The following is a 22,116-nucleotide window of genomic DNA, read 5'->3' as shown; positions in this document are numbered from 1 at the left end:
AGGAGAAAAGTGGATTTGCATATTATGGCTAGGCTATCATTTGGTAATATTAAATAATGACTACAAATAAATTACTTCTAAAAAAGTGACACGAGCATAAAAAATATTGGCAATGCTTGTAATTCAGTATTGCCTTTACAGTAATGATAGTCTTATACTATTCAAAGTTTATGGAAAGATTTTGCAGTAGAAAAATATCAATAGTAAGGCCTTCCTTTTATAATTTCATTATTCCTGCAAAAGAACCTTTTTAACATGCAAATACAAAGACCACAACATTATCACACAGCACTAATTCTAGGATTCTGAATATAGTTTCAGAATCTAAAAAAAGATCTTAGATCAGTAAAGAAGCTTGAGCTGTCCAAGTGCTACCAGAAATATAAAGTAAACTTAAAGAAATCAGATCAAATACGATACTGGCAATGCTCACATATTGCTTAAAGCTGAAGAGGAGAGCTAACTAATGCAATACGGAAGTGATTTCTTACATTCTCTTACATTTGTGATACTAAATCTTAATTCCAGTAATTGAAATATAGATAAATAAAAACATAAACATGAAATGAATAAATTTGCATGTTCATCAGCATATAGAGTTTACAGGGAAGTTTACAAAGTTCTACAATACAAAAATAAGGACGGTCTACAGCAAGGAGTGCTCACTGGCAACTTAAATCTATCTGTGATGAAATCTTCAGTCACTGAATTGCCTTTTTCTCCTAAACCAGAACAATGATGATATTGCCCTTCGCACAATAATTAAAGGAAGGAAATTAATGCATCTTGATGGGAGGCCTAGTGGAACTCAGATCTGCTTTCATGCAGACAGCACAGGAGGTTTGGGGTTAATTTTTGGAATTAGAAAAGAAAAAAAACACACTAGCAAAGAGCAGGAAAAGTATTTTTTAACCACTTATAAAATGTTAAGAAACAAGAAATTAGGACTTACTGAGGGGAGGCGGAGTGGAATTAATAGATCCTTGTAAGTAACACTAAGTACCGTACATTTAGAAAGGGGAAAAAAAAATTACTTGAACATAGGAAAAAAAAATTCCATACACTTCATTATACAAAATCAGCAGTTATGAAATTACCTCCTAAATACTTACCTTCTCAAATTTAGAAAAGCATCAAGCTAAAAAATTGACTGACTAAAAGCTGGATTTTTTTTTTTTACTGCTACTGCAGGAACAGTGGTCTTCCCGCCCCAGATCAACAGCTACGGTGTTTTATCTAGGGGCCCAAGTGCTAAGCGATACTGAGTGCAGGTGAAAGGATACGAGGAGTCCCCTCGGTGCGACACACCAGGTAGAGACAGGCAGCAATGACGTGGGTCATCTTCCTGCCGCGCGTGAGGTGCTTGCTCACAGCCATCTTGAAGAAATTGAAGGCGGTGTCCAGACAGTGCTGGTTGAGTTGGAGCTGGTTTCCCAAGTGGTGGATCTGACGTTTCCCTACAAAAATAACAGGAAAGAAAGAAAGAATGCTTAACAATTTGGCAACTAAGGTGCTTCGTTTATATTGTCCTTTTTTTAAGACAAAACTGAAGGGGGATTTTGGTTTTCATGTCTGAGTGAAATACTTAAATTGCATCTGATGTTCACTCAGTTTCGGGGAGCTGTAAATCCTCAGAACAAAACAAAAGGTCTGTGATTCATTTTGGACTCTCAGTACTCAAACACATGGGATCCCTATGCCCTGGAAGATGAAGGTGCAGACTTCAGCCCAAGCGATGGGTCACAACATAGTCAAGACCTCTCATGCAAAAGACTGTTCTTGCCCTGCTGAAGAGTTTGAAAATTAGCACTTGGTTAGCTGTAGAGATGGATTTCTGAAAACATGAGATCATGGCATGCTTGACACTTAGGTGCAAACAAATTAGACATTTTGCTGCAACTCTCCGAGAAGCCACAAAGTCTGCAGTTCCTCCAACCACAAACTCAACCCCGACCGAAGGGAGCTGTTCCCAGGGCATCTCTGAGACCGTCGCCCACAGGGAAGCGCTTCCTTCCTCTGAACACTTTCACGGCAGAGGTTTCATTTCAGGCTTGGCTGCCAAACTGCAGAGATTAGTTAGTGGCTTCAGGAAAGCAAATGTGCCTTCACCCTTCAAAAGAAGCACTCCAGATGATTCACAGCAGGAAGCGGCACAGCTGCTAAGACAGATGCTGAAAGCAGCGTCCAGGCCATTCTCACAACTCCAGCTACGGAAAAGTCTGCTGAAAAGACAGCTCAGGAAAAAGATGGGGGAAGTCCGGAGGAAAACAAAGTACTGGAGTTCCTCAACATAAGGGGTCAGACAGTACATCAAGAAAAATCCTTTAATTCAGTGTGCTGGGCAGACGTTTCCAGCATGTGTTTTTATGGGAAACACTCATCTATTTCTGTACAGAGATGTGACAAGTTGCTTTGCTGCAGTGGGCATAAAGCTTAAAGCTTTGCACGCAGCGTAGCCAACGTTTCCTACAAATGGTGGTCAACAAAATATTTACCCAAAGAACAGCAGGACACATAAGACTGTTCTTTTTTATTGTATGCAAATTCCTACACAATCAGAATGAACAACATGCTACGGTGTTTAACCTCCAAACAACCTTCAGCCAGCAACACCCCAGCTTTAACAAAATGCAACTTCAGAAGCCCATCCAGGAGCAGCAAAACTCTGGCCAAGCAGAAGCTACAGAGCTTCTCCTTTCCACACAAAGGATAATTAGTACACTCACTAATGAGATCTCCCTAAAGTCACTTTTGGGTAATCAGTATAATACATCCAAATGAAGAATTAATGACAGAGGAAGGATGTGCTTCACCTTCCACAAGAGGTATCAGGACAATAAGCTACACAAGAATAATCCAAAACCCATTAAGTCAATAGTTATTCCACTAACATCAGCAGGCACTGGACAGATGCTCATTAGTCTTAACAGACTCAAACACAACCACATTTTTTCCAAAATGGAGATACTAATGTGCACTCTCTCCCCAATTTGTTTCCACCCTCCGCAGCTCCCAGTCCAACTCTCCTGTGTTCTGAAGCTGGCTCAGGACTCTTGAACGTTTTAAAAAATAATCGATTTGTTCTCATTCAGGGGCAGCAAAACTTCACTTACCCTTGCTGCTATATGGTAGTGCTGACTGCATGTAGGGAACACTTTTGCCTTTCAGGACACTGAAGCTAATTTTGCTGCTCTCCTGTACCTAAAGCCAGTTCTGGTCTGGCCCTACCAGAGGTTTCTGTTCTCCAAGTTTACTTTTTGAGAACAGCCACACCGGCTCCATCTAGTCCAGTTCTGGGCCAACAGAACAGATGTGCAGTTCAAAGAGGTCCATAAGAAGCAACCCACTCTTGTGGAGCAAGAAGCACAAGCTCCTGGGAAACAGAAGCAAGGAGAAGCTCCCTTTTTATACCAAAAAAAAAAAAAAAAAGAAAAACCACTGAGGTTCACACTCTCCAAGGAGACTACTGAGGGCACTTGGCACTGTCACCTATAGAGATTATATGCAGTACATGTAGAAGCACCATCAGAAAGCTGCTACAACCATGGCCATGCACCTCTGTCCCTGGCTTCAAGGAGATCCAAAGTGGAAACACTGCAACAGTGAGACCCTGTATCCCCCCTGAATAAGCCGGTCCAATTCATCATCCCCAGAGTCACAAAAGTTGCTGCTACCAAGCAGAGATTTCAGAAGTTTTAAAAGCACAATTCAGACTGCATTTAAGAGTAAAGCTTCTGTAAAAACAGAACAAAATGCAGTGGCTCCTATGCAAGGAAGAGGTGCATGCACTCCTGGACACCTCTTGGAGTGCTGGGGAACCAGGATACAGGGCCAGCCAGCCTGACAAAATACTGGGACCAGGATGCTGAAGGTCACCATACAAAAAGAGGTGACAAGGAAGCCAGCCACCCTACCACCACAACGGCAGCTCACGTAGGTCCTGAGGCTGAGGAAGGAAGGATGGGCTCCAAACCAAGGATTCTGCCCCCAAAGCTTCCAAGCAGCAGCCCAGTGCCAGAGACACGCAGAGGAGCAAACGATTGAGGGCTAAGGACAAGAGCTGCCACCTGCTCATCACTGGCAACCACAGGTGTGAGGCACAACAGCAAGGAAGAGAAACAAACCTTGGGGTCATCTCCTCCAGGATGGAGGTGGGAGCAGGCAACAGGACCCCAGACAGCCCCTGCTGATGGGGGAAGAGCAAGAAAGGCCCTTCCCTCCCCTCCCTCCTCCCGCATGAGCACAATCCATAACCGCTGGCTCTGCCTGGGCTATCGAGGCCAAAACCTCCTCCTCTCCCTCTCTAGAAAAGAACAACAACAACAAGAGAACAAGGCAAGCACACACAAGATTGCTCCCCCGCCAGCCCCACGGCTGTCCCTAGAAGGAGGTCTTCATTCTCACATTCTCATACACCTCTCTGCACCTTGGAGAACACTTAGGAAGCAAAGAACATCCAGGGAAAAAAAATGGGGACAATACTTTAAATGAGGTTGCTATATTCCTTCATAAGCAATCTTTCCCAGGGAGCTGGTCCCACCCCCACGTTACCATTAGTATTCTCGGCATACCTAACCTTTTCTTATCTTCGAACATGGAAACATAATTCATCATAATCCATCCTAGGTAAACAATATGCTTTTAAGTAATATATGCTTTTAGGGCTCAGCTTTTCATCCAGCATCAATATTTTAAAATGCAATTACTTTAGAGATGGCCAGTCACTATCTACAGACAAGTACCCAAAGAGTCCTGAGAGCACAAAACAGTATTTGTCCACTTTGGAAATGCTGTTTCCTTGGGTGTTTTACCCAAACTTCAGCAGACCCAAGAAGGTTTTATTTTGGAGTGCGAGTGCTCCCTCGAGCTGCTTTGTGGCTCCATGTCAATCATAGAGTTCACGTGAAAATAAGACAACCAATGCTGTCACTGATCCTCAAGACGAACAGCTTCACTCAGCACAAGGCAGGAAGAAATATCTTGGAAACGGCTCATGTCTCAACCACTGACTCGCTTTCGCCCCCGTCTCTCACAAGAGGTGGAAATCTACTGCTGATAGGAGCATCTAAGATAAATATTTTTGTTCTGCCACCAATCTCCTATTTATTAAAGAAAGATCAAAAGATCTTTCTCTTTTGAATTTGATGCAGCAACAAACACCTACTTTTCTGGTATCTTATGTAACATAACAAATCAGCAGGGAAAGTTAGCATTAGCAAGCAGGTTTTTAGGTTTCTACATAAGCAACAAGAAACACCTGTATTCCTTCAGGTTCGTTCACAGATTCAAGAGGCATCTCCATTCAAAAGATAACTGTCAGAAAAATTTAACAGCTAAATCGCCTTCGTTCCAGTCAGGTGACAACTGAAAGAAGACAGCTTTGTGATTCCGGTCCCATCAACTTGACATTTCCCGAGCTGAAAAATGTGTCTCCGCAGTGCTTTATTTAATTATAAATAGAGCAATTTAATCCGTTTGCATCTGAAAAGCAGATGTTCATACGTGCAGAACTTGGACATATGAAAATAATTTACCAAAATAAATTCTCTATCACCACCAAAGACAGACCGAGCACCATTTCACCCCACCAGTCCTTGGCGCTAAGAGTCCCTGGGCCCATGCAGTGACACCCAGGCAGGCACTGGGCTTTGGGGTATCTCTTCAATCCCTCAATCCCTCTTCAATCCAGCAAGATGAGAGCGCAGGAGGAAGCGCGGAGCAGCCGCAGGGCTCGGGACACCACAGCTCCCTCCAGCAGAGCCCACGCTGCTCCGTCACGTCTGTCCGCTGCTCCGTCACGTCTGTCAGCCCCGGAGAGCCTTCCTACTCCCACCGCTCCTCACAAGCTGGGTGGCATTTTATACCCTTCCATTTGCTGTTTATCTCCCGCTTTCCTCTCCGGTTTGTTCTAGACTAGCAGCACAGGTTCAACGTGCTCCAAGTGCTGGCTCGTGCCCGTGGTGCCAGCGTGACCATATGGTGCCCGCGTGCAGGAGCCGTCTGCAGGAACGCAGCGCGGCCCCACATCTCCGCCAGGACAGCGGGAACATCCATCCTACAACACAATTTATTAGCACTCTGCTCAGCTCCGCATTCACCCCGCTGCACTGCAGCGTTAGGAACTCCAACGCGCTGAACTGCTCTACTGGACGGAAACAAAAAGATCTGCCAGGCATTTAAGCTGTGGCTTGCTCTAGGTTATAAAGCAAAACTCAACACAACAAATTTCTGACTCATCCATTTTATCCAGCAGGATCACTGAAGGAGAGGGAAAGTTTGGAGGAATTATCCATTAGCAACCTGCAACTGTGATCAAGGTTTGTGATCCACAGCTCCTCAGCCAGAGAACAGTAATGCAAATTAAACCTGCTGCCTCCTTTGGGCAATAGCACATTATTACTCGAGCCATATTACTCCTTTGAGCGATGCAGAATATTGTGGAAGAAAAGCATCATGTGGAACAGGCAGAAACAGCTACCACATAGCACATCCACCCTGCTAGTGTTTTTAACAACTTATTTATTTCCGAATTGCTAAAGCAAAAGGAGAATATGTGAGGGGAGAAGGAAAAAAAAAAAAAAAAAAGTTGTGCCTCAGGAAGTGGAGCTTTTTCATATTGGCAGTGTGTAATAATAGTTTCCCTTATGGGTCTTACAGGTCTTTTGACAGATGCTGGGATTTTCCTACCAAAAGAAATACAGTCTCTTTAAGGCCAAAGCTTCCACTTAATGCTCCCCTTGCAATTTAGTGATGGCCTTATAGTGGTGAGCTAGTATCTTTGGGAAGAGGATTGGGAACAGTGACTTTCCAAAGCAGGTACTTCAGCACGGATATTAAAATCCTCACCATCACTATACAACAACAAGAATATTTTCTGTTAATGAGAGGGAAAAAAAATAGAAGCTACAGAAATTGTGTGAAATCCTCTTTATTTCTCAAGAGCACATACTGTCAAAAAAAGTATATAGTAGCAAGCTTGTACTTCTGCAGGCAACACATAAAACCAAGTTCCCAGGCTACCAAGCAGCCAAGTTTATCATGCTCCTGCATCTCTATCTAGAAACAAAAGGCCCTTTTCTCTATTTCAGTTTTCAGTTCCAAGCCTGTTGAAGAAGCATTTCCATCAAGCTATTCCCAGCATGCCGAAATCAAACACTATCATCTTCTCAACTGATGCCAAGCTCGATGCTTTGGACTGCCATGTAAGACTTGAATTGACAAGTTCAGAGAGGACAGCTGGGTTCTACTATCATTTTATTTCAGAAGATTTCCATCCTTTTGATGGAGGAAACAGTGGTTATTACAATACAACATGTGTGGGCTAGAAATCACTGTCACAAAAATAGATCTGAAGTCAAAATTTGCTAATATTAAGCACTTACACAAGAGGCAGTTGAGAGCAAAACTGCAGCTTAGATTATTATAGAAGCAAAATAGAAAAAGGGAGAAAATCAGGCCCATTCTTTACAAGCAATTTTCTTTTTCATGGCCTGGTTACTGCAGAAACATCCTGTTCTTTCCCATCATTCGACAGGAATCATACCTTTTTTTGGATCGCTTGAAAGTCAGTCATGTCAGGCAGCTACATCTCTCTGTTAGTCTCACCTGGCTCCTGCCAGCTCTTCCACACACAAAGACTATTAGAAATCCCACTATTTCCAAGTAGCACATTGCAGTAGAGAGCCCAAATTTCTGAGGAAATAACAGGCTGGGCACGGCCAGAGCTTATGTGGACAGTTACTGCAATACTAAAAGGCACCACCAAAATTGGGGTGCGCAGATCTTCTCCCCTTCTGCACTTTGTTCCAGGGCCACTGGGATCCAGAATCCAAATGGGGCAAAGCAGTTGTGTTAGCAGCACCAATCCATTACATAAAGGTATGGCAGCACTCTCTATGTCCTATTAAACAGAGTGTTTTGGATGATGTTTACTGGGGAGTTCATTGGTAGAATAGGAATTGCTTTTTTGACTGAACTTCACGTGCAGATTTTATTCTATGTTTGGCTTTCCATTCCTTTTATTTTGCCTCTGTGCAACCCGTTTTCCACAGGGGCATCCCCTGGTGCTTTATCCTATCTTTCAACTCCAGCAAGTTGCAGCCCAAAGCCGGACTGAATTTCCTGCTCCTGAATTTCCTCGGTTACTAGTATTACAAACCAGCAAAACAAACCAAGCAACCCGCAGCGGGGCCAGCGCAGGAGCATCCGAGCTGCTCCCAGAAGCCTAATCAGTGCCCGAGTCCCGTGACCAAAGGCAAGAAACCCTTTAAAGTCCAAATAATGCTGAGGCAGGAAGGAAGGAACCCCGAGTGACGACTGTGGGTTTCCAGCGATGCATGTGATACCGTCGGGAAGCAGCAGCTTGGGAGCTTGGGAGCTTGTAGGGAAGCAGCCCGACGGAGAGCAGCGGGAATGAGGCACGAGGGCAGCACTGATCCGGCGCAGAAACAACCTCTCCTTCAGTAAGGATGGCTACGAGTTATTCCCAGCAACACCTCAGCGCCCATGAGGGAGGCAGGTGAGAGCTGCCGGCCTCATTCCCACGCTCTGCCCAACGTCAGCCTGAGCCCGAAGCCGGCGGGGGCTGCTCCGAGGGCCCCGCTCCGGAGGCTGCTGCGCTGCAAAGGCGCTCCCGGCCTCCCCGCTCCCCTGCAGCGCCGCCGGTGGAAAAGACTTAATCTCGACCTGTTTACTAACGGATTGATGCCCCCACGTTATCTTCTTAGGACTAAAAACCAGACTATCCCACGGCGCAGACCGGGATTCAAGGTCTTTGCCTGCTGGCAGCACCCAAGCCTGACTACTGCACCTTCCAAGGAAGGGCCCCGTTCCCAGGGGAGCCTCGCTGCCTCTCCAGGAAAAGCCCTTTCCCTGCATGGCAAGCCTGCCACCATTCAGCTGAAAAACACCCACACAAACCCCTAATATTAATGACTACAAGTCATGCTGGCGGTCTCCACCCCAAGTACTTTTCAAATATTCAATACTAAATTGCTTTTCTTTCACCTAGAAAATATACTGTTGACTTCTCTCCCCCAGAACTCACCTGCACTTCTTAAAGTATTTATTTACCTCATATTTGTTGCAAGTCCTTGTATTGCACTAATACCAAAACGGGCCTCCAAAGTGCCACGTAATTTCCCCGCCGCCCCCTCAGACTTTTGCCACTCTCTGATTATAACATATCGCTCCCACAACTGGCCATCTGAATTAACTTGCCTTTCAGATCCATAAAGCTTGGCATAGTAAGTGCTTCCTCTGATTCTTTGCATTCGGTTCCTGAAATCCTGCTTCCTGCACCGGTGGCACTTCTGTAATTGCAGTCCCACTACCAGGAATATCTGCTACCCTGACAGCTGAAACCAAACTGCTTATTATGGGGCTGCCCCAAAGCTACTGCTATTTTTCTTTTTATTCAGAAATATCTAAAATTCTGCCAACTGAATTTTCTTCTCACCTAAGATTTCTACCTGTTTCAGAGTGGAAGCAGCTGGAAGGTGCTTTACCAGAAAGGCCTGTGAACACGTGCATCATTAATATAATGTGATGTAGCCCTTACCTCCCTGACATTAAGGGGATTAGAAGGAAAAAATTTAAATACCAGGACCTTTAACATAGAGGTAGTTACTGAGCATGCCAGACTTTCTTCTGATAGCACCGTTATTTAGATTTTGCCTTAATCTTCGCCTGTTTTGTTTGGACAGTGTTTTTGCTTAAAATGACAGTTACTCTTTGAGATTTTTCTACACCTATATACGTTTTCAACCTTTTCCCCATACTTATCAATTACCAATTGTTATTCTTGTCAAAACAAGAAGGGAAACATTTCTGCTGTCGTGCAGTATTATTGCTGATCCAGACACTAACTTTATCAAAATCTAAAGTCGTTTCTACATCATTTCATGAGGAAGAAGAGAAAAAAAAGAAGGCTTGTGACATAATCTGACAGTTTTGGAAAGATTATTTTTTCAAAGCTTTAAAAATAGTAATTTGTAGCAACATTCAAGAGGTCAGAACTTGCTTCATACCTACAAAGCAAAAATACTTAGCTAATGAGTAACTCCAACCAACCCATCCAGCTGCAGAGTAGAAAATCCAGGATACAGCAAGTGGCCTGTTGGAGAAGGCCATCAGAATCCACAAGGCACAATAAGAATGAAGATGCTAAACACAAAAGGATCCACTTCTGCAATGAAAAACCTTTTTGGACTCGCATAGCCTAAGCCAGCGCAAGGCTCTGTGCTTGCTGACAGCGAGCGCTGGTGCCTTCCCTGCGGATCAGGCCTTTGGCAAGGTAAGGAAGAGGGAAAGTGACAGGCGCTGTTTTTCAGAGTCCCACGGACACCCCAGGAAGAGGCCGGGGCCGCGGGGAGGACGCTGCTTCCTGGGCACACGGAGGAGGACGCGGGAGCTGCAGGTTCTCCCTGGCCAGCACCGCGACCCAGGCTCCACGGTCACCTGCTCTCAGCTGCGCCGCGGTCCCTGCCGGCTAAGGCCACGCACACGAAGGTTGATTAGGTGGAGAAAGAAAAAGAGAGAGAGAAAAACCCCACGCGCTTTCCCTTTAATCTTCCTTCACAGCCAGTGCTACAGCAAGGCAGCTCCCTGCTACAAAAGTGGGTCGGTCCATTCCCATTTCCCATCCAAGGATCCCTGTGCATCTCAGTGACCCTTCCCCACTCTCCTTATCCACTCTGGCACCCTGCCCGAGTCTGGACTAGTCCTCAGACACATGCGAAACAATTCCCCCCTCCCTGGGCTGAGCTTGCCCCTCTGCATGCTGGTTTTCCTCTCAAAAATCCATGTTAGCAGTAAATTATTTCCACCCTCCATCATCCAGCTGTGCGGGCAGGAAGGAGGGCACTGACAGAGATAGATTCCCGCTCTGCTTGCAACCTCTGCTTGGCCTTAAGGCTGCTGCTGCTGCCGCTTTTTTCGGACTGAAAACGGCCTTGGGTTTGGGATCTTTTTCCCGCTCCCTGGTTAATGCTATGGGCAACTCCACCAGTGAGGTTTCTCTCCCAGGACACCATAATCCCCCAAGTAAAAACTTCCTAACTATCAGCTCATTGGCAAATTCTTTAAATCATTTCAAAAAGTGGAAATGGGGTGAGTAGGCCTCAAGGGAAAGGGATGAAGGCAGAAGTAGTTGGGGGGTAAGGAGGCAGTTATTAAAGATATCAAAGGGATAAGAGATAAAACCTAGACTAAAAATGGAAGCAGAAAGAGAAAAAGCGAAATCAAGCTGGGAAAGGCAGAGAGCTGTAACAAAAGCAAGAGAGATTGCATTAGGTTAATACTTATCTAAGGCATTTTTATACAAAGCTGACAACTGCAGTCAAATACTTCATTCCTTTAAATGGAAGGGGTAAGAAGAAATGCAGCAGTTCAGAGAGAGAGCATCAATTAATCTTGATTCAGGCTGCAGCTAAAGAATGAAACTCTGCCCTTAGCTTGTCCCTGCCAGCCCAGTCCATCAGCTGCAGATAACACAGGAGAAGGGTGAACTTGAGGGGCCTGCTCCTCTTGACCAACACAAAACATCTATTTTGATCAGAGCTACAAGCGCTCCAGATAACTTTTTCCACATGCATGGAAAAAGCTATGGATAGAGCTTGAGCGTCAACCTTTATGCTTCCTTCCTTCTTAAACTAAAAATAAGTGAAGGTTGCCACAAATCTCAGCTAAACAACGAAGTGAATCTGCAATGTTATTTATCAAACCCGTCCCCTTGCGCTATCTGCTTCACCTTTGAGTTGAAAGGAGATTTATGTTCAAAGAGAAAATACATATATTTCAGCAATAGCCTTGCACTGCTTTATACAATAACATTTATATAAGTCAGACTTACAGACTGTTCCAGTAAAGAATTAAAATTACAATGCCATCTATGTGTTTCTACAAAGCCCTCACGGCCCTCTTAGAAAATATTTGGCATATCTGAGTGTTCTCCATCTGTACATATGTAATCTTTTCCATTTCTATGAACCTACTCCTCACAGGCGGGATGTCATTAGCCACTTTTCTGGGAGCGCAGAATTCTTGCTAGACTTTGCTCTCCTCCTCAGGAACCCTTAATCATCTTAGAATTAAAGACGGAGAGCCAGGGGGGAGAGGGGAGGTGTTAAGGACCCAAAGATTGAACTTTTAGCCTTCATCCAATAACAGAACATTAATTGTTAAGAAAGGAGCAGAAGATCACTAGATTTCTGAAAGATAAAGGAAGTTCAAGCCATAAATAGATATAAGCATGAACTCATGACTAAGGACTAATAATGTGAAATTAAAGGAAAATGTAAGCACAGTATTAGCAAGAATTTCCTTATGATACGACTCATTGGACCTTATAATAGTTTCCCAAGGGAACCAGCAGAAACCCCCACTGCTTGGAATATATGATTTCAGGAAGGGAAAAACACAAGAAGAATGCATGATAGCAAATGCTCCTGCAGAAGGAGAAAAATGGGGTGATTTACTCGGTTCAAGCAAATTCTCATGCTTTTACAAAACTGGAAAGTTTCAGGCAGAAATTTGCAATTACTTTGTATGTTATTCTGAAGAAAAAAAAATATTTTTTTTCCTCTTTTCCTCCCAAACTAGCCAGCTCTGATTCAGCACAGCAGCATTTCAGCTCACTCGCAGTTTGGAAGCAGAACAGCACAGATCCGCTGCCAACTGGACCATCGGACCAACTGCAGAGCAAAGATCCCCCACTCAAGTTCCCACCTCTAAAAAAAACTGCCCTAGTCACAACTTCATTCTCTTTTCCTAAAATTACACATTGCCTTAATGATGCTTGAAGAATAAACTCAACCCTTTCTTTGGTAGCAAAACGTGGGAATTTTCTTCCATGATCACATCTTTAGATATCAACTTCTTTTGTTCTTCTGGATGATCCACTCACCTCCACTGCGCTCATCCTTAGTAGTTAACGAAAATTTCAGCCAAGCACAGTTACATTTTCTTGTTCTTTACGTGCCAAACCTCAAAGATCAATTACAACACGCTTTTCTGTGCAGCAAAACTCCAAGATAGGATGTGAGATCATTCATTAAACATACATACCCAGGACTAGATGCATTATTAATTCATTTTCCCCTAGGTAATATGGCATGGTGAAAAATAGCTACCAGGGAACACACCGACTAAAGATTTAAACAGAAATCAGTGGATTTATGTGATGATTGCTGCACAGCAGCCTAAGAGTCCTCATTAAAGGAGACAGGGTTTCTTCTCCCCTGATACTGTCGTTGCTCGTACGGAGGAAAAAAAAATTGATGTTTGACACAAGGAAGAGCACTGATCACAACCTATCTCAAAGAGGGTTCCCACAGCAGTTGTGAGAATGATCTGTCTGAATTTAATAAACACCAAGTCTGACAATATATACAGCTCTCAACTTTATAATGTTTTCTGGATTATGACTGCATCTGGAAAATCCCTTTTCTCCTGTTACAAAACACTACCTGCCTCAGAGTTTCAACTAGGCAGGTGCTGTAAACATCAGAACGAGATTTTACAGTTTCCTTTTTGACTTTGTGGAGCAAGGGAGCTGCCCTAAGAAACCATTTAACATCAAGATCATCCTGAACCTAACAAACACGCTGCATGGGCAGGATCTACAGAGTAATTTCCATTTAGACTATGCTCTACAGCTCAACGCCTGTATTAAGCAACCTCAGGGACCAGGCTTTTCTCCCACAAAACAATTGTCATGTGCTCCCCTCTCTTTCCTACCTTCCGTGTGTTTTCCTCTAAAATCGTAGGAAAAGCAGAGGCAGATGAAATTTTGCCTTGCTTAATGTAAGATGACCTTATATGCATACACCAAGAACCCTGGCAGCTAAGTTAACTACCCGGCACTTGTGTGAGCACCTCTGTATAGTCAAATTACCACCCCATTACACTATCACATAGCAAGAAGCATATGCTGCTTTGTTTAATCCAGCTTTAATTACATATGCCTCAGTATTCAACTATCTCTTGAAAGCTGTGCTCATAAGATGGTGAACTCTGCTTCTGCAGCCAAAGATTTCTGAAGTCTCTGAATCAATCCTGGTTTTAGTCTCTGGTACCGGTGCACGGTATCGTTTTGAAATCATAGCACTCCGAAACTTGAGTAAAACATTTTGTTCCAAGTGGCTGATGTTGTCTGCCTTGTACCCTCTCCACAGACTAAATCAGCAATGGGCATCTGACGTAAGGATTCCTCTCCCTAGCTTATTCGTGAGCAAGTACTGCTGCAAGAGGAGAAAAAACACCTGCAATTCCCCACACTCAGCTGCACAGGGATGTGGCAGCCCATCATTTCAGCTGGCAGGTGAGATACGGGGTGGGGGGAATCCAAATACGCTCTTTGAAGACCTTTATTTTTGTTTCTGTACCTCTTACACTCCTATATGCTCATCTCCTGCTGAAGTTTTCTTATGATTATACTTGGTTATCAACGTTCAGCCTCAGTGTATAACCACAACTTGACTTTCCTGGCATGACAAATCAATGCTCCTCAGAAATCCAAAGCAATCTCAAAGCTTTGCTTCTCCGTGTCAAAGACCTCGATCAACGTCAAGTTTCTTTTTTTCTTAACAACACCGCAATGATCTTGGAATGAAATATCTGCTGCACTTGTCAGATCAAAAAAGTAAAGAGCAGAGCTGAGAGGAAAAAAATAAAAATATCCACACATACTGCAGGACAATCGTCTAGTCAATGGCAAAAGAAAACATGCTACTTGATTTTTTTGAAGCATCAGTGTAATGGCAAAAAATCACAATTCAGAAGCAACATTATTTTTAACTCCCAGTTCTCCAGGATTAGAAACAGGGTGCACACTGGCACACAGCTGCCACACTGCATGGCACACTCCCCGCAGTGTGTGAATGGAGAGAGGCAGAGCATGTTTATGATGCACAGGATGCCCAACAACTTTATTTTGACCAAAGCTATAGCTGCCCAATTGCTCTAGGAAAGAAGCTGGCAGCAAGCAAGAGTTAACTTTTAGTGCAGGGCCAGCTGGAATAACACAGACCACTCAGACAACAAACGACACCTCACAAGCACCCTGGACACGTTCCAAAAATCACTTGAAAAGTGGTATTCTTTCTTGACATGCTCAAGGACTAATTCAGCTCGCACCAGAAGTAGCATTTTTTTTTCCCTGGTGCATGGCAGGAACCACAGTCTCTAAATCAACTTCGAAATGATTTTAAATAGTCTCAGCATCCACATTTCCCCATAGCAGCACTAAGAATCCTGATAATTCATTTTATTTGTATTTGAGTTTAAAAACAAAGATTTCATGCACCTGAAAAAAATACTAGACTATTCCTCTACCTTCACACACGTGTCCCCAAAGAAGCCTTTCAGAAGAGAAATATATTTTCTGGAAATATATCTTCAAAAAAGGGACTGTACTTGCAAAGCTATTCACCCACATTAGTGCAGCTTATAAAATCACTTAGAGGATTTCAGCTGACATTCAATATTTTTATTTCTAGCTATTTCCCTGGGCTCACAGAGCTCTCCTGGCCAGGCCAGTAAGAAAATATAACACCTGCTTGGATTTGGCAGGCTGCATGGGGCTCAGAATAATAAGGCAACCCCTTTAAAAATCTCCCTCATTTGCAACTGCTGATCTGCTGATGATAGGGAATAGCTGCGCTCACCTTCAGAAATGAGGATGAATTTGGATTAGCAAGGGCGGAGGATTCATCTCACATTTAAAATGGAGGCTGGGAGTCAGAAAGTAGTGAATGAGAGGCACTAAGAGCTATTGCTGACTCCCTGCTTTTTCATACAAGGCTTGATCTTCCCCTTTTTACTCCACAGCAGACCTAGGGTAAGAAATAAGAGACAGGCAATGGAAAAACAGTCAGAAAAGTAAGCACAGCAGGGCAGCTGGGCTGTACTTTTAATCATTTTATTTTGTAGGAGCATTTTCCAATTTTTTTGGTGATTAGAAGAAACTTATGTTCCTTTTTTTAAATGACAGCTCAGGAAGAAGTATCAGAGGATGAAGCTCCCTGAGATGGTTGAAAGGGGAAGTCTCACTTCCCCCTTTCATCTCCCCCATCACACAGCCTAGCCCCTGCCTTGCACCAACTCCCATTCGCTGCTCTTGAGAGTTTGTGCTGAGCCACTAACCAGAAAAAGAATAAAGAGCGAGAAAGCAGGCAGCTCTCTGCGGGACTACTGAATTCCTAAGCTCCGCACAGGGTCTGACGGGCAGCACAGCCGCAGCGAGGCAGCGCAGCGGACCTGCCTCCGCAGCAGCTGCCAGCAGCAAGAGCAATGCCCCAACCTGCCGAAAATGCTGCAAAGAGTTTGGAAATGCAGGTGTACAGCTGTCTGAACCACCCCAAAGTCTGCAACGTGCATATTCTGTGAGCAAAGAGATTAGCATCTGGGCTATACCCCATGAGAGCACAGCTGGTGATGCTGCAAGATTCAGACGTCTCTTTCGGACAAGATCCTGGGATGCTTTCTAGAAGGGAAGAGCCCCAACGATGACTCTTTAATAATTTTGCAAGGACAAGAAATAAGTGACCTTCGGGTTCATGCACTATGCTTCTTTCAAAATCCTCAGCCTCAATGTCCCGTTTGCAGAGGGCGACCTATTCTTGAGGATTTCAACGGACTACAAAGCAAAGTGCAAGGGACAAACTTATACAGCCCCCTTTGGAAAAACACCAGGTTTAAGATTCCTACTATAAAAATGCATGGAATGTTTGGCCTGAACACTGACTTATAGAAGAAATCAAATTAGCACATGTAGGGTACCATGCAAATAGCATTCATACACATTCTTACATGTAATGAGTGGCAGACACACATGTTCTCATGTATGACGTATTTTTGTACCAGAAGCCAGCTCGATGCATATTCCCAGACACTGGATCTATGACTCTAAACTGCCTTATTAGTGTTACATGTTCCATAATATACTGTCCAAAAGCCTACTAATCAGCTCAGTAGTTTTACAACCTATAAAGGAAAAAAAAAAAAAAAAAGAAAATAACATTTTCTTTCAAAACCCCATCCCTCTATGGTTGGATAAAAACAAATCACTTCTAGGCTCGTTAGCAAAATATATTTCATTAGCAAAATGTAATTTCTTAGGAAACAACGTATTTGAGTATAATTAGCCAGTTGTTTTGTTGCATTCAGTGCTAATGACTTTTTCTTGAAGAAAGATCCATCTTTGATTGATTTTCCTATCTTCCCAGCTTAAGAAAAGCCTCTTTGGGTTGAAAATCCGGAAGTTCTCAGAAGGGCCTTTAGAATAACCAAATAATCACTTACCTTTTCACTCAGTTTATCTTGTGTTTGCTTGAGAGTGCTTTGTTACAAGGGTACAAAGGCTTTCAACCGGCATGATTAAAGCCAGGCTTCTAAATTTGTATTTTGGATCCTAAACAATAATACGGAGCAATCAGCTCCTGCTGATGTCCAGGCGCAGATTAGATAACCTGGCTCAAAAGCAGGTTTAAGCACGTTGAGCCCAACTCCTTGGTACCTGGCAGCAGTTCTGAGCCCCACCGCAGCTTGGGTTCGTGATGTCCACACTGCACTGTTAGGTCTACCTCTATAATGAGAGGTTTATAAATGCTATTAAAAACACAGGCAAAGAAAGAAAATCACAGTGTTTAAGAAACACAATAAAATTCATGTCTGAAGTGTTTTATTAAGAAACTATGCGCAAAATGATAGTAACAGCGATGCTTTGAGGAGGATTATCCATTTGACAACCTTTCCCCTCACTCCAATTATTTAACTTCCTTCAGTTTTACCTATATGGTTGATGTTTTCTAGGCTTGGACTCTGTTCATTAGTAATTACATGTCTATACTCTCCAAAGTGAGTCAGTTACTTGAGTACAAAAATATGATTTAAAAAAAAAATCTTCACCCTAGGGAAACACTTGTATCTTTAAACACATGATTTCCCATTCCATAGCTTATCTAAAAATAGCCACTTACATAAAGGCTTAAGAAACAAGTAACTTTCTTTGCAACTCTGTATAACTTTAGAGAGAAAAACATACCTTTATTTTATGTGCATGATCTAAAGTTTTTCTAAGTAGGGGAACATTAATAAATTCAGTGAACACACTAACAAAGTCATGCACTATGTGCCCAATTTTTTATTTCTGAAGGGCAATGGAGGTAAAGGGCCTCCTCCAGCAGCAGCCTGCAGTTCTTGCTTTCCAAAATTTGTAAAGTTAAGCTAAATGCCCTTCAAGAAACAATTTTTTTTTTCCACTTTCAGAGAGGCCATCGCTTCACGCTTCTATCTTTGCCAGAACACACAGTAATTGTGCACGACCTTCCCCATCGTGCAGCGTAGGGCTTCATAAGCCAGCTCATCACCCAAGAGAAAGCCACCCAACCTGGAACCGAGGTACAGCCCATCACACCCGTCACACAACTCCTGAATTATCCCCTTTGCCAGTGCTGGACCAGAGGTAGGTAAAAAACCATGGATGGGACATTTCACTTAGGACACTTAACTGAAGAGCAAAGCCTAAGTTGTGAAGAGCAGCTCTGCACCAGGCAGCGAGCACAGAACACGTTCTCCTTCTGCCAGCTCCTCCCATGAAGTTCTAATTGAGTAGCCATGACAATGGCATTTTCTTTTAGGATTAAAGCTTATTTTGGAAAAAGAATGGGTAACAGCACCACCTGGTGATCTTAGCTGTACCAGTATTTAAGATATCTACTACATGAAGGCACCGTTATCTGGATAAAAGAACAGATTTTCATTCTAGTCATGTACAGTTTGGAAAGTTTTCAATTAAAATACATGCAATTCATGTCAGCAAACAGTAACATTTTGTGATCCTATTAAAAAAAGTACAAAAGGCTTCAGCTGTAATGTTAGCCAAGTTCTGCTTGCAAGAGAGGAAGGCTCTTGACACAGCAAATGCCAATTCAGTAAAATTCAGAAATCCATTCAAATGTTTTAACACATCAAGTTAACGAACTGTTTGTTTAAAGGTTCATTGCGCTGTTTATTCAGCTGAGAGACCACCTCAGAATTAGCAACAGTCAAGCTTAGGTTATGAAAATCACTGGGAAAAAAAACATCAGTCCGAAGGTCATGTATCCCATACAGTCCGAGTGCTCAGCACAGTCAGAATTGGCATCTTGGTCCTTGCACATTTAGCGTTTTCCCTGCTGCTCCAGCAAAGTATCAGAGAGCGTGGACCAGCACACGGCTGGAAACCATCCCAGGGGATCCCGGGATGAAAAGCTCTCCCTAAGGACACGGCAAGTGACAGCAGAGCTGTTAGAGCAGCGGGCAGGGACGGGAGCCGCAAGGGCCGGGGGCACCTCGAGCAGAGAGCACCCACCTGGCAGCAGCAGCCCCCGCGCCCAACGGCCCCAGAGCGGGCTGCAAGAATAAATAAAGGGGCACCTCCCAACACGGCCCCGCACGAGGCATCTCCCAGCACAGGGCTGGCAATTCCCGGAGGCTGCCCCGGGCATCTGGGATGTGGGTAACAGCTGCTTTGACCCCGAAATGGAGACAGTGTCCGATGCCTCTCCCAAGTCTGTTGTGCTCGAGGGTGGTACCGTACACTCCAAAAAGCAAACGCCCCAAGGCCTCTGTCACAAGATCTCTTGTGTATCTAGCGAAGCGCAATACCTACATATTTTCGTAAAGTATAGGACTAGCTGCTACCAGAGGATACAGCGTTAAAAAGAAACGAACACCCCTCCTCACCCATGTTCTGAGCTATAATGCCTGTAAAATGACACAAACATTTCAAAAATCAGCTGCAAACGTTTCCAAAAACAGCGCTATGCCACATGGCAGAAAACATCATCTTGAGCAAGTGCCCCTGCTAGCCAGAACTGCCCCAAAAGCTCTAAAAGCTCCATACGAGAAGGCATCTTATGCAGAGCCATGCTATTTAGAATAACCCCATCAAGAAATAAGTTGCATTTCAGATATTCTTTTTAGTTATAGTCCTACGTAGCAGTCTCCCAGCCCTATTTTCACCGCGCTTTGAAGATTTGTTTCTTCCAAGAACATTCACTGCACCCCAACATTGCCGCACACATCTAGGGCTCTAGAAAGAAGAGCTCCTCCACTGATGGGCGCTTTGCTAGACTTCAAAAAAATATCTCTATATGATTTAGAGCAGTAATAATTTTGTACATAATGCAAGAAAGAAGCACCGTATTCAGCTTGGATATAGCCTAAATGATAGGGAACATTTCAGAAACAAGTCACTGGCAAGAAAATGCTAAGACAAGTCATATGAATGGCATATATTTCTTCATTAACAAAAATAAATAAATAAAAGCAGCAGTTACACAGAACTAAAGCCAAAACTGTGTTATGTAAAATATATTTTACATTGTCTAACACACTTTCAGAGCTAAAATGACTTATTTCAGAAGGTCGTTTCAAGAAGCAGATTACCAGCAAAGAAATTTATAGACATTATTGGAGTGAGGGAAATGAGGGAGAGAATCAGTTACCTATTTTCTGTCACTGTGCACAAGTAGGAAGATCGTCAGACCTATTAATATCCGAGTTCATCTCGTTATGAATGGTACTATAAAAAGCAAGTGTTTTAAAAAACATTAGCCCTCTAGCTAAACTGTCTTTACATAAAGGACTGCTCTCCAGAGAAATGACAGGTTCCAATTACCTACACCAGGCTGCAGGGAGATCAGTCTCCATCAATGAATCCCATAAACACGATACAGATTGTCACACAGAAATAGAGATTGTCAAAGTTAACAGGAAAAAAAATCTAAGGCAGAAGAAAACAAAAATTTAATATCCAAGTTGGAAATTTCACAAATGCACAGACTATTAGAAGCAACTTCTCCATTCACTTGTGAAAAGAGCCAGGATTTGTGAGTCCCTGGCACAACATTTCTCCCCACAGCTACCTAACGAAGGCGGAGACAGAACAGAGACGGGAGAGAAGACGGCGCAGAGGAACCATGAAAGACACCTCCAAGTCAGGGTCACGATCAGACCAGCTCAAAGTAGCTGAATGTGCAAGTAATTTTTGTTATTATCTAAGATAACAGAAATCATCTGTTAACTTACTTGAAAAAAGATTGCACTTTCTTTCCTCTGTTGTTTTTCAACTCCAAGGACAGTCTCTAAATGAAAGACAGAGATCTGGCCAAGTCCAATTTCAGGCTAAACCAATACCTTTAACAGGTTTTAAAAGTCCTTTTTTCTACTTTTCCCCCTTTTTCTGGCTAAGCAAATACAAGAACAGCATAAGGAAGCAGAGTAAAGCCTGGCTCGCTCACACATTTCAACTGGGTGAGACGCTGTGCTCAAATTTGTCATTATCTCTGTGTTAAAACTCAACCTGTGTGCTAGCTCCAGCAGATCCTGATCTGACCTCGCATTGCGGATCCCCTGCAGCAGGACCCCCTGAGGACAGGCCGTGCCCCGATCACCCCGCAATCAAGGGCACCCTCAGATGTCTCCAAAAGAAACTCCACAGGTCCCCAAAAGTACCAGAGAAGCTGGCAAGAAAATGCATCAATCTGCTGCTTTTACCCAAACTCATGAACTATCTTATGCTAACCAAAGGGAAGAGCCCGTATTCTGGCTGCTCATTCCAGCCATTTCTTAGTGGAATGATTCTCAGCATACCTTGGTGACAGCTTCCCAATTTCCACTCTTATTTTGTATTTCCTCTTACCGATCTTTCGCCACAATATTATATCTTAGAACAGAAGGAATATTTTTACATGCTGACTGTCAAAAATAGTTAATTCTTCAAAGAACATTAGAGAGGCGGTGGTAGGGAGGGAACAGTTCAGCAAATCAATTCTGGAGCACTTTCCATCAAAAACGATGAGCAGAGAAGGTCAAGAGACACTTGTGCAAGAAATTTATGTGCAAGTGTCAGGGCTAGGACTCAGCCTTGGTTTAGCAGAAGCTGTAGAGGGCAGATCTGCAGGAAACAAGGAGGGAAAGCTGCAAGTGCCCTCAAAAGGGGGAAGCCTGAACTTGTAACCACGTGAGATGGCAAAACAGCAGGATGCAACTCAGTAGGTCAGCTTTGGCCATGTTAGGTCTACGTCAACAAGGAGACACACATGCACAGATGCTGAAGCGTAGGATTTATCA

The 22,116-nt window shown here is 43.5% G+C and overlaps 1 protein-coding gene across 1 annotated transcript in view; it reads right to left on the bottom strand.

The window, feature by feature from the left end:
• Positions 1-22,116, bottom strand: part of BRF1 (BRF1 general transcription factor IIIB subunit) — a 157,923-nt gene that overhangs the window by 117,959 nt on the left and 17,848 nt on the right. The window contains exon 3 of the mRNA XM_088539541.1: positions 1,284-1,457. Within this exon, the coding sequence (XP_088395667.1) occupies positions 1,284-1,457 (174 nt within the window). The remainder of the gene's footprint in view (positions 1-1,283; positions 1,458-22,116) is intronic.

This window comes from Tinamus guttatus, unplaced genomic scaffold (assembly GCF_059628265.1).
Source record: "Tinamus guttatus ecotype Peru unplaced genomic scaffold, ASM5962826v1 Tinamus_guttatus_pri_ptg000048l, whole genome shotgun sequence".
NCBI classification, from domain to species: Eukaryota; Metazoa; Chordata; class Aves; order Tinamiformes; family Tinamidae; genus Tinamus; species Tinamus guttatus.
The sequence above is the reverse complement of the archived record's forward strand: the minus strand, read 5'-3'. Positions and strand labels throughout refer to the sequence as shown.